This window comes from Gorilla gorilla, chromosome 1 (genome assembly GCF_029281585.2).
Source record: "Gorilla gorilla gorilla isolate KB3781 chromosome 1, NHGRI_mGorGor1-v2.1_pri, whole genome shotgun sequence".
In the NCBI taxonomy this organism is placed as follows: Eukaryota; Metazoa; Chordata; class Mammalia; order Primates; family Hominidae; genus Gorilla; species Gorilla gorilla.
Genome location: NC_073224.2, coordinates 177845453 through 177864186, shown reverse-complemented (window position 1 = coordinate 177864186; position 18734 = coordinate 177845453). Strand labels below are relative to the sequence as shown.

The window sequence follows — 18734 nt, the reverse complement described above, 5'->3', positions numbered from 1 at the left end:
TCCCAAAGTTCTGGGATTACAGGCATGAGCCACCACGCCCGGCTGAATGAATTCTTAGTAGAATGGGGATTTGTGGTGTTTTGGTAGAAGGAAAATGTGAGTTAAATCTTTATCTTCCACAATAAGAAGTGATTAGATATCAAAAATTTTAAAATCAAGAAATAGAAGTAAAACTGTTATTTAAGAATATGGAAGCACAGCCTGGCCAACATAGAGAAACCTTATCTCTACTAAAAATACAAAAAAGTAGCTGGGTTGGTGGTGCACCTCTGTAATCCTGGCTGCTAAGGAGGCTGAGGCGGGAGAATCGCTTCAACCCCAGGGGCAGAGGTTGTAGTGAGCCAAGATCTCACCACTGCATTCTGGCCTGGGCAATGTGAATATGGAAGCAAATACTAGGAGAAACAGCTGAAAGTAGTTGCTTTTAGGGAGTAAGAATCTGTAATGGGGGTAAAGGAGCAAGGACTCTTTCATTAAATACTATAGAATCATTTTGACTTTTAAAATTACATAAATGGGCCGGGTGCAGTGACTCACACCTATAATCCCAGCACTTTGGGAGGTCGAGGCTGGCAGAGCGCTTGAGCCCATAAGTTTGAGACCAGCTTGGGCAACATGGTGAGACCCCGTCTCTATAAAAAAATACAAAAATTAGTCGTGCATAGTGGCATGCACTTGTAGTCCCAGCTGCTGGCGAGGCTGGGGTGGGAGGATTGCTTGAGCTCGGGGGGCAGAGGTTGCAGTGAGCCAAGATCGTGCCACTGCACTCCAGCCTGGATGACAGAGTGAGACCCTGTCTCAAAATTTAAAAAAAAAAATTATATAAGTGAATAGGTGTGATTTTTTTTTAATTGAGATAAAAAGTTGTTGGAAAGTATTAGAACTACAGAGGATTGAGTAGATTTTTAAAACACAGGAAACAAGTAGAACTTAAAAATGATGTAACAGTTAAGTGGAAGAGTTTGGCGAGCTGAATTTTCATCTCTTAGAGTATGGAGTCAGTGGACACCAAGATAGTACATTTCAAAATAGGCATATAAGAATATTATTTAGCTTATTCTTTAGAATTAAAAAGAGAAAAAGTTCAGTTTGCTTCTAGGGAGGGCAAGTGTTGAATTTTTTTTATCATGTACTGTACTATTTCATTTTTTATTATGTACACACAAAAAAGAAATATTTAGAAAAAATAGAATATGGCCAGGCGTGGTGGCTCATACCTGTAATCCCAGCATTTTGGGAGGCCAAGGCAGGTGGATCACCTGAGGTCAGGAGTTTGAGACCAGCCTGGCCAACATGGTGAAATCCCATCTCTACTGAAAATACAAAAATTAGCCAGGTGTGTTGGCACGCGCCTGTAGTCCCAGCTACTTGGGAGGCTGAGGCAGGAGAATAGCTTGAACCCGGAGGGTAGAGGTTGCAGTAGCCGAGATTGCACCGCTGCAGTCCAGCCTAGTCGAGAGTGAGACACCGTCTCGAGAAAAAAGAATAGAAAAGAACCAAGAATATAGCTCTGTTTGAAAAGCAGCTAAACAGATTTGAGTAGAATGGTGCTTCTCAAACTTTAGCACGCTCCGGAAACACCTGGAGGGCTCCCCCAGCCTTTCTGATTTTGCAGGAGTGGCGTGGGATTCAAGAATTTGCTTTTTTTTTTTTTTTTTGAGACAGAGTTGCGCTCTGAAGCCCAGGCTGGAGTACAGTGGCACAATCTCAGCTCCACTAAGCCTCCACCTCCTGGGGTCAAGCAATTCTCCTGCATCAGCCTCCCCAGTAGCTGGGACCACAGGCACCCACCACTATGCCCGGCTAATTTTTGTATTTTAGTAGAGACAGGGTTTCACCATGTTGGCCAGGCTGGTCTCGAACTCCTGACCTCAGGTGATCTGCCTGCCTTGGCCTCCCAAAGTGCTGAGATTACAGGTGTGAGCCACCGTGCCCAGCCAATTTTGCATTTCTTCTAACAAGCTCCTAGGTATTGGTGATGCTGCTAATTCAGATCCCATGCCTCAGACCCAGTGGAGTAGAGCATTATTTAGGGATGAATAAAGGTCTCCCCACATTATTCTCTTCATCTGAAACACCCTTCTCACCCTACTCTCGTCTTTTTTTTTTTTTTTTTAGAGAGAGACAAGGTCTCATTATTGGCCTGCACTCAAGAGACTGTCCCACCTCAGCCTCCCAAAGTGCTGGGATTACAGGCGTGAGCCATCACACCCAGCCCTCTCTTTTTTTTTTTTTTTTTCTTTTTACTTTTTGAGACTGAGTTTTGCTCTTGTTGCCCAGGCTAGAGTGCAATGGCGTGATCTTGGCTCGCTGCAACTTCCATCTCCCAGGTTCAAGCAATTCTCCTGCCTCAGCCTCCCGAGTAGCTGGGATTACAGGCATGTGCCACCACGCCCAGCTAATTTTGTATTTTTAGTAGATCCGGGGTTTCACCATGTTGGTCAGCCTGGTCTCAAACTCCTGACCTTAGGTGATCCGCCCGCCTCAGCCTCCCAAAGTGCTGGGATTACTGGTGTGAGCCACCACGCCCGGCCTCTTTTCTTTATAAATTTTGGAAAATCCTTTGTTTAGAAACTCTCCATCCAAGAATAGGGAGTGCCTGGGTGTTGATGTCCTTCCAGACCATGGTTCTCCAAAGCTGGAGAAATCTGTGTCTGTGCCTCGGGCGCAGGCCTCGCCCAAAGCAGATACCTCCTCAGTGCTGCTCACATGGAGTTGCTGAGCCATTCCAATCAAGCTGAAGGACATAACTAATAGGGAACAAATCAGCACAGTTACCAATGTAGTCCAGAAAAATTCCAGGAGGGGAGGAAGATGGATGGCTTACCCAGGGTTGGAAATGGAAAAGGTGTGTCATTGAGGGTGCAGAGCAGGCGCGTCATGGCCTATGTGAGTATCACTAAAGGAATGATCTGCTATTAGGTCTTTACCTTAGTTGCATAATAAAATCACTGATTTTAATACCTGTTCCTGGGCCCCACCCCAGAGGTTCAGATTTAATTTTTCTGGGATGTGGCATGGACATCAGATGATTTTAAAATTTCTCAGGTGATTCTAATATGCAGCCAGGGGTAAGAAAAGTAGTCTACAGGGTTTGCAAATAAAAAGCCAACAAATGCTTAGGCCAGGTGTGGTGGCTCACGCCTGTAATCCCAGCACTTTGGGAGGCCGAGGTGGGGGGATCGCTTCAGGTCAGGAGTTCAAGACCAGCCTGGCCAACGTGGTGAAACCCCCTCTACTAAAAATACAAAAATAAGCCAGGCATGGTAGCGCATACCTGTAATCCCAGCTACTCAGGAGGCTGAGGCAGGAGAATTGTTTGAACTCAGGAGGCAGAGGCTGCAATGAGCTGAGATCGCGCCACTGCACTCCATCCTGGGTGACAGAGCGAGACTCCGTCTCAAAAAAAAAAAAAAGCCAAATTAATGCCATGAAGACAGTGATAAACTGCAGGAAAAGGACAAAAAGACCTAAGGTTTGAAAGTTGAAATGAACACCTAGCCCAAGTTAGGTAGGAGAGGTAGGCTGTAGTGTCAGAAAGTCGTGAGTTTTAATCCTTTTACTAAAGTCTAACCTTCTATTCCTCTAAAACAGGGACTGTGGAGCTCCTTTCTTAAAAAGGTTGCTCTGAGGATTAAATGAAGTGTGATGTAAAGTGTCTAATACAGGGTGTTGCAAATGATAAATACTAAGTGGTATCTTATTACTTTCATTGTAATAACATAGGCTTGAAGTTAGAGGATACTAAAATTCCTTTATAAAATCCTGGAAGTGGAGTGGTTTTCCAGGTGGCATTTGAGGTGTGTGCCACTAGGTGGCAATGTGGCTGGAAGTCAGTTTGCCCTTTTCGAATTTTACTCCAAGTGCTTCACACTTCAGACCATTAGATTTTTTTTTTTTTTTTTTTTTTTGACAGAGTTTCGCTCTTGTCACCCAGACTGGAGTGCAATGGTGCAATCTCAGCTCACTGCAACCTCTGCCTCCTGGGTTTAAGCAATTCTCCTGCCTCAGCCTCCTGAGTAGCTGAGCTGGGATTACAGGCTCACACCGCCACGCCCGGCTAATTTTGTGTTTTTTGTAGAGACGGGGTTTCTCCATGTTGGTCAGGCTGGTTTTGAACTCCTGACCTCAAGCGATCTGCCCATCTCGGCCTCCCAAAGTGCTGGGATTACAGGTGTGAGCCACCACGCCCAGCCCGATCATTAAATTTTTAACAGACACATAAAAATCAATATATTCTGGTGTCACTAAAATCAGGGTCACTAGATTCTAGACAAAAACTTTAAGCAGCTGTGCTTTCTATTTCAGTAAGTTACACCAAAGGCCAGGCATGGGCTTTTCTTGTGTGTGTGTCTGTGTGTGTGTGTGTTTTTCTGTAATGTGTCCCTATCTTAAGATGCCAGCTTTCTCAGGGATCACCTTAACTTTACAGCCTTCCTGTTTGTTTTCAACATGTGTGCACCCATAGGTTGAGGGTCCAGCTGCATGTAAGTGCTGAGGATTTTTATGTTTTGCGTGTGTGTGTGTGTGTGTGTGTGTGTGTGGTGTGTTGTTTTTTTGAGACAGGGTCTCACTCTGTCCCCCAGGCTGGAGTGCAGTGGCACAATCATGGCTCACAGCAGCCTTGATCTGCCAGGCTCAAGCAATCCTCCAACCTCAGCCTCCCAAAGTGCTGGGATTACAGGCATGAGCCACCACACCCAGCCAGTGCTAAATTTCAGATTTGGTACTGAAAGGCTTGGGTCCTAATAAGTCTAAGGGCTAATCTTCTTCTTTTGCAGGAATCTTTAGGAAAGTTCTAAGCAAGGAGCTCAAGCTTTTATGCATTGTAATATCTTTCTTATCTGGAAATTATTTTGACTTCTCAATTCTCCAAAACATAATACCTAAACCTGTTTTTAAAGAAAGATACTCAACCTAGGTCCATGCAGTAAAGACCTCTACTTTATTACTCATTTAGAAAGCTTAATAAATACACAATATTTCACTGTAGAACATATAGTTCTAATTAAGTTTAATGTTCCTTTTACCCTAAGTTATTAAATGCAACATGGAGGCAAAGCACAAGAGAGTACATGAAAATAAATATCTTCTTAAAGGAAAACAGTGGGGAAGGTGGCACAAATTAAGGAAATTCACATCAGAGGGAGAACCCTGTTGGAGAAACAGTGAGGGGGAAACCCACTGGCAGAAGGAAACATGGAATAAGTGAGTGCCGTTGGAGGGGGGAACATAGAATGAGGGGGAACAGCAGCCTGAGGGGTAAATGCCTCTGGAGGGGGGAACACAGAGTGAGGGGGCACAGCAGTCTGAGGGGGAAATGCCTCTGGAGGGGGGAACACAGAGTGAGGGGGCACAGCAGCCTGAGGGGGAAATGCCTCTGGAGGGGGGAACACAGAGTGAGGGGGCACAGCAGTCTGAGGGGGAAATGCCTCTGGAGGGGGGAACACAGAGTGAGGGGGGACAGAGGCCTGAGGGGGAAATGCCTCTGGAGGGGGGGACACAGAGTGAGGGGGGATAGCAGTTTGTGGGGGGAACACAGATTGAGAGGGAAGCAGGCTTGTCTGTTCTTCCACAGATGCAAACGTCTCTAACTGTTCCTTAGGCTCAGAGGACAAGGCTGCAGCCTCCCCGTCCTCTGGTGGGAGGATTTCTTCCTGCTTTTCTTTCAGGCCAGTGGCCTCCCTCACCTCAGGTGGGGGGATCTCCTCCTTCTCTTCCTTCAGGTCCATAGTCTCCTCCTCAGGTGGGGGGATTTTCTCCACCTCTTCCTTCAGGTTCACAGTCTCCTCTTCCTCGGATGAGGAGATTTTCTCCACCTCTTTCTTCAGGTCTGTGGCCTCCCCCTCTTTGGGTTGGGAGAGTTCCTTCTCTTCCTTCAGACCAGGGGTCTCCTCCAGCTCAGGTTGGCAATTACTAAATATTTGATCATAAGAGTTGGGGAGGATGAGGGGAAACCAAGTAGTTCATTAAATGCCTAGTGAGACTTTAAGTAAACACAACCATTTGGCGACTTAGGAAGTTCTGCTAACTTTAATGGTGATGCAATACCCATCACCAGCAATTCCAGATCTAGTTACCTGCCCTTAAACAACCACTCAAGATGTCTACAGCAGCACTGTGCCTAACAAGAAGGAGCATAAGTTTTCTGTTTGTTTGTTTGTTTGAGACAGAGTCTCACTCTGTCACCCAGGTTGGAATGCAGTGGCACAATCTCAATTCACTGCAACCTCCGCCTCCTGGGTTCAAGTGATTCTCCTGCCTCAGCCTCCCTAGTAACTGGGATTACAGGTGTGTGCCACCACGCCCAGCTAATTTTTGTATTTTTAGTAGAGAGGGGTTTCACCATGTTGGCCAGGCTCATCACAAACTCCAGACCTCAGCTGATCCACCTGCCTTAGCCTCCCAAAGTGCTGGGATTACAGGTGTGAGCCACTGCACCCAGCCAAGGAGCATAAGTTTAAAGGACCCGCAGGCATAAATTTAACCCACCTCCCCCGTGTTGGAGGGCCGGGGCACCAGCCACATTTCCAGGCCTCTGGGTCTAGCGGGACATGAGAGAAGTTTGCTGATCTGAGTAATGCAAAATGCAAGACCACAGCTGCAGATCTTAGGATTGGAGCTGGCCCCACCCAGGTGAAAGGACTCCAAACACTACAGCTCTGAAGCACATTCAAGTTACAGATACTTTAATGCCTATTGTCCGGGTAAGGACCTCAGAGTCCCTGTGCCTTCCCCAGAAGGAATCCCTTTCCTTCCCCTCTCCTCTATCCACTCTGACCTGCATGTATTCATATCTGCCTCCCACACTAGATGACATTGGCTGCAAGCTCTCTGGAGGGCAGGGAACCTTTGCTCCCACTGGGTTTCCTCTGCCCCCATCTCTATTCTCAGAACCTTTCACAGAAGTTTACAGCCAGGAGTGTAAGATTTACTTTTAAAAAAGAGCAAACTGGCCGGGCACGGTGGCTCACACCTGTAATCCCAGCACTTTGAGAGGCCGAGGCAGGAGGATCACCTGAGGTCAGGAGTTCAAGACCAGCCTGGCCAAGATGGTGAAACCCTGTCTCTACTAAAAATACAAAAAATAGCCAGGCTTGGTGGCAGGCGCCTGTAGTCCCAGCTACTTGGGTGGCTGAGGCAGAGAATTGCCTGAATCCGGGAGGCAGAGATTGCAGTGAGCCGAGATTGCGCCACGGCACTCCAGCCTGGGCGACACAGCGAGACTCCATCTCAAAAAAAAAAAAAAGAGAGCACACTTCTCATCTTTGCCTTCCCCAAAACACACAAACATCTCCCAGCCTTACCTCCGTGTTGTTCAGTCAGTCCCTGATGGTGATGGTGGAAGAGCTCTTCAGTGGCGGGGCTGAGCCAGCTGACAGACCATATCTCAGAGTTGAACTTACATGAACTCAAAGCTGAACACACCCTTTGGAGATCAGATTATCCCCTTTCACAAGTCAAAGCCCCAGGAAGGTTTAACTCTGCTGCCTATCAAGTTACTTGCCAATCACCTCTTAAGACAGAAGGGCTTGATGGGGATTTCTTAGAGCTGTAAAGTCTAAAGTCATTCTTTTTTTTTTTTTTTTTTTTTTTTTTGAGACAGGGTCTCACTCTGTTGTCCAGGCTGGAATCCAGTGGCACGATAATGGTGTGCTGTAGCCTCACTCTCCCGGGCTCGGGTAATCATCCCACCTCAGCCTCCCAAATAGCTGGGGCTAGTCATGCACCACCACGCCCAGCTAATTTTTGTATTTTTTGTAGAGTCAGGGTCTCACCATGTTGCTCAGGGTGGTCTCGAACTCCTGGGCTCATGTGATCCGCCTGCCTGGGCCTCCCAAAGTGTTAGGATTACAGGCATGAGCCACCTTGCCCAGTCTAAAGTCATTCTTAAGGTGACATATTTGTGCTCTCCTTGTCTTCCTGCAAAAGACCAAGCTGTCAGTGAAAGTCCATCACGTTTCTCATTCAGCCCCTTGGATTCCACGTCTACAAAATAGGCAGAAGCCTGGACACCCCCAAGTGTCCTGGGTGGGTCTCTAAGGTTCAGTATTATCAGTTTTTTTCGTTTCGGGGTGGAGGAGTGAACAAAATGACTTCAGGTTTTAGAGGGATGTGAGTTTTTCCAGAAGACGATGCTACAGAAGTGTTTTTATACTTTGCAGCTAGACTTTTTAAAAATTGATTTTTGGCCAAGCATGGTGGCTCACGCCAGTAATCCCAGCACTTTGGGAGGCTGAGGCAGGCGGATTACTTGAGGTCAGGAGTTTGAGACCAGCCTGGCCAACATGGTGAAACCCCGTCTCTACTAAAAATACAAAAATTAGCTGGGTGTGGTGGCACGCGCCTATAATCCTAGCTACTGGGGAGGCTGAGGCACGAGAATCACTTGAACCTGGGAGGCAGAGGTTGCAGTGAGCCGAGGTCATGTCACTGCACTCCAGCCTGGGCAACAGAGCGAGACACCACCTCAAAAAAAAAAAAAAAAATTGATTTTTACCCAAATAAAACTATGACTTTGGTTTTACCATTTGTATGGTGGATTTCATGGACTCTTGAAAGGATAATCTCTTTCTAAAAGGCAATGAGCTGGTCTCGGTCGTTCACGCCTGTATTCCCAGCTACTGAGAAGGCTGAAGTGGGAGGATCACTTGAGTCCAGGAGTTCAAGGCTGCAGTGAGCTATGATCGCACCACTGCACTCCACCCTGGGTGAGAGAGCAAGACCTCATCTCTAAAAATAAAATAAAAGCTAGACAGCTTTCTTCCTAGAAAGCTAGGAAGGTTTCTAGGAAGTGGGGGTGAGGTGGTGGGTGTGTTATGCCTCCCACCCCTCAGGCTGTCTCCTTGCAGTACCCCGGAGAGTGAAGTACCCCCTGGTGCCAAGCACATGCCATCATGATGGTCTGCTCTATTTGCATCTTCTTGTCCCACTGTCCCTCTGCCCCTCCCCTTCCCATGCTCCAAAAATGGCCTATAAACTCTGTTGCCTCACACAAGGTGATTTGCCTCACACCACAGTTAGGAATACAAGATTCTAGATTTGGATTTAAATCCTGGCTTTACCCCTTACTACCTGTGCGACTTAACCTTCCTGCTTCAGGTTCCTCATCTGTGATATGGAAATAATAGCAGGGACTCACAAGGATGCTTAAAGACATACATAATGCAGCACCACCATGGCTGAATGTAAAATGAGCATAGCCGGGCGCGTTGGCTCATGCCTGTAATCCCAGCACTTTGGGAGGCCGAGATGGCCAGATCACTTGAGGCCAAGAGTTCAAGACCAGCCTGGGCAACATGGGAAAACCCCATCTGTACTAAAAATACAAAAATTAGCCAGGCATGGTGGCATGCACCCGCAATCCCAGCTACTCGGGAGGCTGAGGCACAAGAATTGCTTGAACCTGGGAGGTGGAGGTTACAGTGAGGTAAGATTGTACCACTGCACTCCAGCCTGGGCAACAGAGTGAGACTCTGTCTCAAAAATAAACAAATACGGTGACTCACGCCCGTATTTTGGGAGGCCAGCACTTTGGGAGGCCAAGGCAGGTTGATCACCTGAGGTCGAGTTTGAGTACAGGCTGGCCAACATGGTGAAACCCCATCTCTACTAAAAATACAAAAAATTAGCTGGGCGTGGTGACACACACCTGTAATACCAGCTACTTGGGAGGCGGAGGCAGGAGAATTGCTTGACCACGGGAGGCAGAGGTTGCAGTGAGCCGAGATTGTGCCATTGCACTGCAGCCTGGGCAACAGAGCAAGCCTCTGTCTCAAAAATAAATAATTAAATAAACAAATAAATAAAAATAAAATGAGCATAAAGTAAGTGCTCATTTTATATTCAGCCATGGTGATGCTGCATTATGTTGAATAAATGAGCGAGTAAACGAAGGAGCAGGCTGCCGTCACATCTTGGCATTTGACGATACCTTAAAAAAAACACTATTTTAGTGACTTTCTTCCTCAGCCCCATATGGACAGTCTGTTTCATGGTCAGCTGACAACAGTACCCGTGTAACTTCCCACAAAGCATAGGACTCCCCTCCACTACATCCTGAATTGATTAATTTCAAGCCTCTATCTGAATGCTTGCTCCACTGAGGTGCTCATGTCCTAGCAAACTGTGCCATTCCATTCCATAACTGCCTTATTTTTTTTCTCCTTTAAGAACCCAACACCTATCTCCTTGTAACCTCCATCAGTCTCACCCTGCTCTGTGTAAATTCAGAAAATTGAGTCCCAAAAAGCAACCACAGAAAATTGAGTCCCATAATCCCTATTCCTTATGACAGTTTTAGATTCGCTTATTCACTCCACAATTATTAAGCAATTGTTATGTGCTAGACACATTAGCATTGTGCTGAGGAGAAGCAGTCCTGATCCTCATGGATCCTGTGATTGGGTGGGAAATACAGTCAACATGCACATAGATGCTAATCACCATAATTTGTGAGAAATACTTGGAGAGTGCTATGGAGAGGAAAACAGGAGAAATTAAACACGGATGGTCAAAGCAGGCTTGTAGAAAGGAAGTGACATTTAAGCTGATGCCAGGCACGCTGGTTTGGGGGATGGGGGGAATTCCCCGCCTGCAGAGGGAACTGTGGAATGTGGGGTGGAGTTGAGAGAGTCGGGATTAGAGGAGTAGGCTATGGAGGGAACTTTATATGCATAATTAGAGAGTCTAAATTTTATTCCAAGTCCAAAGGGAAAACACTACAAGGTTTTAAGCAGGGGAGTGCCGATACCCGTTTTATATTTGAAAAGGTAACTGGCTAACGTGTGGGAATGAGGTGAGACAAAGGTGAATGGGGATTCCAGCTAACAGGCACTTGATGATGAACTGAATTAGGATGGTCACCTGTAGATGGAAAGTAAACAGTTTTGAGAAGGATTTTGGAGGTAGAATCCAGGGGACTTGATGGATTACATACAGCAAGCAGGAGTGGAGGGATCAGATATTCAGAGAGCGATCAGCTATATGGCTGGCATCCTAGCATCCTTTCCAGTTAGACAGGCACCAGCCAGCGCACCAGTATTTTCACTATTTCACCTAGTATATTTCTAACTTGGCATCTGGAGGTGCCATTTACTAAAATGAGGAAAACTAGAAGTGAATTGAAGGAGATGAATTGTTAGATCAAAAGTTTGGATACTGTGTTAATTTTGATACATCTTTGAGATATTAAAATGCAGATGTCAAGTTGGCAATTGGATATCACAGACTAACCTGGGAATTTTTTTTTTTTTTTTTTTTTGAGACAGAGTCTCACTCTGTCACCCAGGCTGAAGTGCCATGGCTTGATCTCAGCTCACTGCAACCTCTGCCTCCTGGGTTCAAGCGATTCTCCTGCCTCAGCCTCCTGAGTAGCTGGGATTACAGGTGCCCACCACCACACCCAGCTAATTTTTGTATATTCAGTAGAGACCAGATTTCACCATGTTGGCCAGGCTGGTCTTGAACTCTTTACCTCAGGTGATCCAGCCCACTCTGCCTCCCAAAGTGCTGGGATTATACCACGGTGGCCTAAGCTGGGATTGTGAGCACGTTGGAATGTAAAGCTGTGGGAATGTACATGCTGTCACTTGAGCCTGAGTGTGCAAGTGGATAATGGGCCCAGGACTGCACCATGAGAGATGAATGGAAGAAGAGCAAAGAGATGGAGAAACAGGCCCCTGCAGAAGGAAAGCCAGAAGAGTGTGGGTCATGGAAGTTTGGGTGGGAGATGGGGATGGAAGCTGGAGTGGGGTAGGTTTATAAAGATGGTGGACTTCAAGAGTAGGGAGGATAAAAGAGTTTATGGACAAGTTAACCTTCAGTACACTTGCTGTGGAAGAGAGCAGAAAGCTGGTGCTAAGAGGAGAGACTTTTCGGGGCAGGGAGAAATCTATCATTTCCTCCTTTAATCTTTCGTCCTAAATATTTCCCAATTCATTCCGTCATTCTTCATGCAGTGGTATTTCCAGAAGATTCTATAACTTGGACATAGCAGTGTTTTCCCCAGAATAGGATGCTTCATCCAAAATGTGTTCTCATTCTTCATACAGTGGTATTTCCAGAAGATTCTGTAACTTGGACATAGCAGTGTTTTCCCCAGAATAGGATGCTTCACCCAAAATGTGTTCTGGGGCAGGCCTATTTTCTTTCTTTTTCTGCTCTACTTAACAGATGAAGCTTAATTTAGCATTTTAGGCAGCTGTGCCCTCTGTTGGCCTTTTCTGAAATTGCAATCAAGTCGAGCTTTGCATTGCTGGCAGACAAAGTTCCCTCTGTATTTGTGCAGTGAGAATTATAACCTAGAAGCAGAGGTAACCAAGGAGCTCTTGAGAAAGTATCTCTGGTAACTAGTTGAGGTGGAAGACAACTCCAGGATAAGGAGGCAAAACAGACTTTTATGATTCCCATTTAATAGATGAGGAAGCTGAAACTCACATATGGCATTGATAAGAGGCTGAAACTGAACTCTGGAACTCCATCCTGAGTCCTGTTGTGGACTCCCAGAGCTATACTATATTTCCTCTAAATGCTCTAGAATGTTATTTGCAAAAAAAAATATATATATATATACATATATATTATTAGCAGAATATAAACTGCCATTATTCTACTGTACCTTTGTTTTTGTGTTTGTTTGTGGGTTTCTTATTTTTATCTTATTTTTGAGACAGTTTTACTCTGGAGTGCAGTGATACGATCTCTGCTCATTGCAACCTCTGCCTCCCAAGTAGCTGGGACTCCAGGCATGTGCCACCACACCGGCTAATTTCTTTTGTATTTTTAGTAGAGACAGAGTTTTGCCATGTTACCCAGGCTGGTCTTGAACTCCTGAGCTCAAGTGATCCACCCACCTCGGCTTCCAAAAGTGCTAGGATTACAGGTGCGAGCCACCGTGCACAGCCTATTCTACTATACCTTTGTTTAGGACTATCTAAGAGGCAAATCTCAGGGAGTCAGAGATATTCATCCATTCTTTCATTCACCAGTTATTTACTGAGCACCTGCTATGTGCTAGGCACTCTCCTATGTGATGGGGAATACAGGAGTGAACAAAGCAGACAAACTTCCTGCCCTTACATTCTAATATGAAGTGATAGACAATAAATAAGATAAACAAGGTAAGATGTATGCAGTTCATTAGATAGTGATGGTGGTAAGGAAACAGGCCAGGTAGGGTGGCTCACGCCTGTAATCCTCCTTACTTTTGGAGCCAAGGTGGGAGGATTACTTGAGCCCAGGAGTTTAAGACCAGCCTGAGCAACACAGTGAGACACTGTCACCACAAAAAATAAAAAGTTAGCTGGGCATGGTGGTGCATGCCGGTAGTCCCAGCTACTTGGAGGATGAGGTGAGGGGATCTCTTGAGCCCAGGAGGTCAAGGCTGCAGTGAGCTCAGATCATACCACTGCACTCCAGCCTGGGTGACAGAGCAAGTCCCTGTCTCAAAAAAGAAAGAAAAGGCCAGGTGCAGTGGCTCATGCCTGTAATCTCAGCACTTTGGGAGGCCAAGGTGGGCAGATCACTTGAGGTCAGGAGTTTGAGACCAGCCTGGACAACATGGTGAAACCCTGTCTCTACTAAAAATACAAAAAAATTAGCCAGGCGTGGTGGCATGCGCCTGTAATCCTAGCTACTTGGGACGCTAAGGCACGAGAATTGCTTGAACCCGGGAGGCAGAGGCTGCAGTGAGCCGAGATCGTGCCACTGCACTCCAACCTGGGCAACAGAGTGAGACTCTGTCTCAAAAATAAACAAACAAATAAATAAATGAAAGAAATAAATATTTAGAAGGAACCAGGAAGCGGGGAAGGGGAACATGAAACATGGAGCTGGGATGTTGGTGTGGAAAGGTTATTTAGAGTGGCCAGGCAAGGTGGCTCAAAGGCCTCAGAGTAGTGAAGAAGCCAACCACGCAGATGCCAAATACAGAACGTGCCAGGCAGAAGGCACAGCGGTTAAAGTGCTGAGGTGGGGATGCGTCTGGCATGTGAGAGAAACAGTGAGGCGGCCGGCACAATGGGGCAGAGAATGCCAAGGAGAATGTTAGGGGAGAGGCAGAGATGTCACAGGACACATCACTGCAGATGACCCTAGAGGTTACAGGAAGGACTTCAGTGATGGTCCAAGAGAGTCGAGTTTCCTTTGGACAGTTTTAAGCAAAAGATTGGAATAATCTGCTCCATTGTAACAGAAACATCCTAGCCGCTATGGATGGAGGGGCTGAAGCGAGAAGACCAGTGAGAAGGCTAGAAATAATTTCATAGAAAAACGAATAGAATTTACCGGCCGCGGTGGCTCACGCCTGTAATCCCTGCACTCTGGGAGGCCGAGGCAGGCAGATCACCTCAGGTCAGAAGTTCGAGACCAGTCTGACCAACATGGAGAAACCCCGTCTCTACTAAAATACAAAAAAATTAGCCAGGCGTGGTGGCGGGTGCCTGTAATCCCAGCTACTCGGGAGGCTGAGGCAGGAGACTCACTTGAAACCGGGAGGCGGAGGTTGCGGTGAGCCAAGATCACGCCATTGCACTCCAGCCTGGGCAACAAGAGTGAAACTCCATCTCAAAAAAATAAAAATAAAAATAAATAAATTTTAAAAAAAGAAAAACCAATAGAATTTCATGAGGATGGAATGTGGGTTGTGAGAGACAGAGATGAGCCAAGGATGACACCATCCTTGAAACTGGAAAAATCAAGCTGCAGTTGCCCAAGATGAAGAAGGCTCCAGGAGCAAAGGTTGCAGGGAGCAAAGCCTCCATTTTAGACATATTAGCTTTGAGATTCCTGGAGACGTCCCATAGATGTCTATGGACCCAGTGACAACTGGATCCATATATCCAGTTGTGACATCCAGTGGGTGACTGGATATATGGATCTGGTGTTAGGTAAGCATTGGAGCTAGAGGTACAAATTCAGGGATTATCATCACTTAGATGGTATTTACATTCATGAGATGGATGGGATGGGATATGGGATGGGATGGAATGGGAGACAATGGGATGGGATAATATGTTTAATGGAAAAGATAAGAAGCTCAAGGACTAAGCCCTGTGGCCCTCAGAGGTTTAAATAATAGAAGGAATGGCCAGAAGTGGTGGAAAATAAACTAGTGAATTGTGGTGTCATGGAAGCCAAATGAAGAAATGAAGAAAATAGTTTAAGGCCGGGCACAGGAGCACATGCCTATAATCCCAACACTTTGGGATATCGAGACGGGCGGATCACTTGAGCTCAGATGTTGGAGACCAGCCTGAGCAACATGGCAAAAACTCCCTCTCTACAAATACAAAAAAATTAGCCTGGGCTGGACTTGGTGGCTCATGCCTGTAATCCCAGCACTTTGGGAGGCCAAGGTGGGCGGATCACCTGAGGTCAGGAGTTCGAGACCAGCCTGGCCAACATGGTGAAACCCCGCCTCTACTGAAAATATAAAAATTAGGCCGGGCACGGTGGTCCACGCCTGTAATCCCAACACTTTGGGAGGCCAAGGCAGGTGGATCACGAGGTCAAGAGCTGGAGACCATCCTGGCCAACACGGTGAAACCCCATCTCTACTAAAAATATAAAAATTAGCTGGGCGTACTGGCACTCGCCTGTAGTCCCAGCTACTCGGGAGGCTGAGGCAGGAGAATCACTTGAACCCAGGAGGCAGAGGTTGTAGTGAGCCGAGATCGTGCCACTGCACTCCAGCCTGGTGACAGAGCAAGACTTCGACTCAAAAAAAAAAAAAATTAGCCAGGCATGGTGGTGGGTGCCTGTAATCCCAGTTACTCAGGAGGCTCAGGCAGGAGAATCATTTGAACCCGGGAGGCAGAGTTTGCAGCGAGCTGAGATCGCGCCATTGCACTCCAGCCTGGGTGACAAGAGTGAAACTCTGTCTCAAAAAAAAATTAGCAGGGCCTGGTGGTGCATGCCTGTGGTCCCAGCTACGTGGGAAGCTGAGGTGGGAGGACTGCTTGAGCCTGGGAGGTCAAGGCTACAGAGAGCCAAAATCATGTCACTGCACTCCAACCTGAGCAAGAGTGAGACCCTGTCTTTTAAAAAAAAAAAAAAAAAAAAAATTTGAGAGAATAGTCCTTGTGTCAAATGGTCTAGATAAATTGAATAAGATTAGGATTGAGAACTGACCCTTGGATACAGCATGGTTTCTCTAATTCTCCCCTTCCTTATAATGAAATACCTTTTTTTCACTTTTTCCCCAGGTTGTAGCAGATACCAATATAAGCGCTATAGCAGCTCAGCTTGAAAACATGTCTACAGGCTACCACCTCGGTTCGCCCACTGCTGAACACCATCCAGAAGACACAGAGTGAGTATTTCAGATGCAGAGGGCCTATTATGCATGTGGGCAAAGCTCGGAAGAACTTTTCCAGACACTCAAGTGCACTCTAAAGGAGAGGAGGCCAAAGCACCTGTGACTTCTTCTAAATTCTAGGGAATCCTTATTTCTCACAAGGCTTAATTCCACCATATGAGTTCTTGAAAGACCATTGTTGCAGGGCCTACACACACACTGCACCTGGTCACTTTGACACAGTGCCTATGCCTGCTTCCCTAAGAAACCACAGATGTATAGCCCAGGTGCACGCTGCTTTATTGTGCAAGGAACCATGTTTCCTGAACTTCTAGGCTAAAATCTTGTTCTGAGATGAAATCTTGTTATACTTACTGACATGTTTCATTAAAACCAGTCATCGCAGTTAAAGTCGTTCATTAAAGCAGGGTTTCTCAAACTAGAATATGCATAAGAGTAATCTAAGGGCCGGGCTCAGTGGCTCATGCCTGTAATCCCTGCGTTTTGGGAGGCCGAGACGGGTGGATTGCCTGAGGTCAGGAGTTCGAGACCAGCCTGGCCAACATGATGAAACCCTGTCTCTATTAAAAATACAAAAAATTAGCCAGGCATAGTAGCGGGCATCTGTAATCCCAGCTACTCGGGAGGCTGAGGCAGGAGAATTGCTTGAACCCGGGAGGTGGAAGTTGCAGTGAGCCAAGATTGCACTACTGCACTCCAGCCTGGGCAACAAGAGGGAAACTCCATCTCAAAAAAAAAAAAAAAAAGAGGAGTAATCTAGGGAGCATGTTTAAAGATGCGAATTCCCCAGGCCACATCCAAAAATTCTGACTAGGTGGTCTGTGGTGGATTCCAGAAACCTGATGTTAACAAGTTTCCCAGAGTGATTCTGCTACAGATGGGCAAAGGATCTACACTTTGAGAAATGCTGCCTAAAGCTATTCCTCTCAGGTACCAGCAGTGCCTGGTCACTAGTAGGTGCTCAATAAATGTTTGTTGACAGATCTGGATGGTTCATTTGAAGGATCTCATGGTCATAGCCCGTCCCAATTTTTTCCTGGTAGTTCCCCACCTAAATGACATCTTTGAGTTTATTTTTCTTGAGGAAAGAATATTAAATTAAGCTCATTCTACCTTTTTCTCATTATAAAAGTAATACATGCATGCCATGAACATATGACAACACATAGAAATATAACATTTTTCAAATTACGGTGGCCTTTTCCTTAAAAAAAAAAAAAAATCAGGACCTTTATAGGAAGTACAGCGTACCTTTAGCATCCTTTGATGTGGCTATGGAAATACAGAGATCCCCTTGTAATCTTAATTCCTTTGCTATAATTCCATGGCCTCTGGCAGGCTGGGAACCACAAGCTTAAAGGAATTTAAAAATCACTCATAATCCCACCACTGCTAACACTGGGATTTTTTTTTTTTACTAGCCTTCTATATGAAAGTAAATTTAAACTAATTGGTTGAAAATGTTATGATATTGTGAGATCAATGGAGGCAAATTCCATCTGATGTTGCCAGTTGAGGAGGAGAGCCACACTCCTCCCTCTTCCCCTGAAAACATGTCCCTGAGTACAAGTAGGCACAATTATAAGGGTCTTTAATGATTTGATGGCCGCAGGAGGTAGCTCTAAAGCAATGGCTTTGGGCATCTAGCTTCTCATTCCAGTATCTTTGGAAATGGGGGCTGTGTTTGAAAGAAGAAACATGAATCGAATTTGTATCCAGCTGGTGAGCTGTTACTGAGAGTGCTCGTAAGGCCACAAAGTGGGGAAAAGTAGAGCCTTATTCATGAGTCATAATCATTCACCTATAGGGGGCAATTCATCAGTATCTCAACAGATATTTATTGAGCACCATTCTAAGGCCAGACACTTAGATACAAGTGCTAGGTCCTGAGGACTCAAACTTAGAAATGTAAGTAAAGATATTGCCCCAGTCCCCAGAGAGCTTCCAGAGAAGTGGAAAAACAGACCCATAAATCCATAGTTATAAAAGATAACTGTAGGAGAGCTAAATTCATTGAGAGAGGGTCCTGTGAAACCATGGATATGGGGCATAACTCAGTTAAGGAGTATAGTTGGAGAAGCTGATGCTTAAGAGAACTGGAGCCAGTTTTAAGAGAACTGGATCCAGCATAGTGGTGCATGCTTGTAATCCCAGCTACTAAGGAGGCTGAGGCAGGAGGATGACTTGAACTCAAGAGTTTGAGGCTGCAACGGGCTGCAATTGTGCCACTGTACTCCAGCCTAGGAGACAGAACAAGACCCTGTCTCAAGAAAAAAAAAAAAAAAAGAATTGGAATAAACAGGTGGCATTCAAAATAGTTAAGTGTGGTGGCTCACTCCTGTAATCCCAGCACTTTGAGAGGCCAAGGCCTGGGCAACATGGTCAGACCCTGTGTTTATAAAAAAATGTAAAGACA

The 18734-nt window shown here is 45.9% G+C and overlaps 1 protein-coding gene across 8 annotated transcripts in view; it reads left to right on the top strand.

The window, feature by feature from the left end:
* The window catches only part of PATJ (PATJ crumbs cell polarity complex component), a 415136-nt gene that overhangs the window by 383718 nt on the left and 12684 nt on the right, over positions 1–18734 (top strand). For 7 of the 8 annotated variants that reach the window (XM_055362067.2, XM_063698171.1, XM_055362138.2 and 4 more), the window contains one exon: positions 16206–16312. In XM_055362067.2, the coding sequence (XP_055218042.2) occupies positions 16206–16312 (107 nt within the window). Of the gene's footprint in view, positions 1–5036; positions 5209–16205; positions 16313–18734 lie in introns of those variants that run through there. The other variant, XM_063698170.1, reaches the window with a different exon arrangement.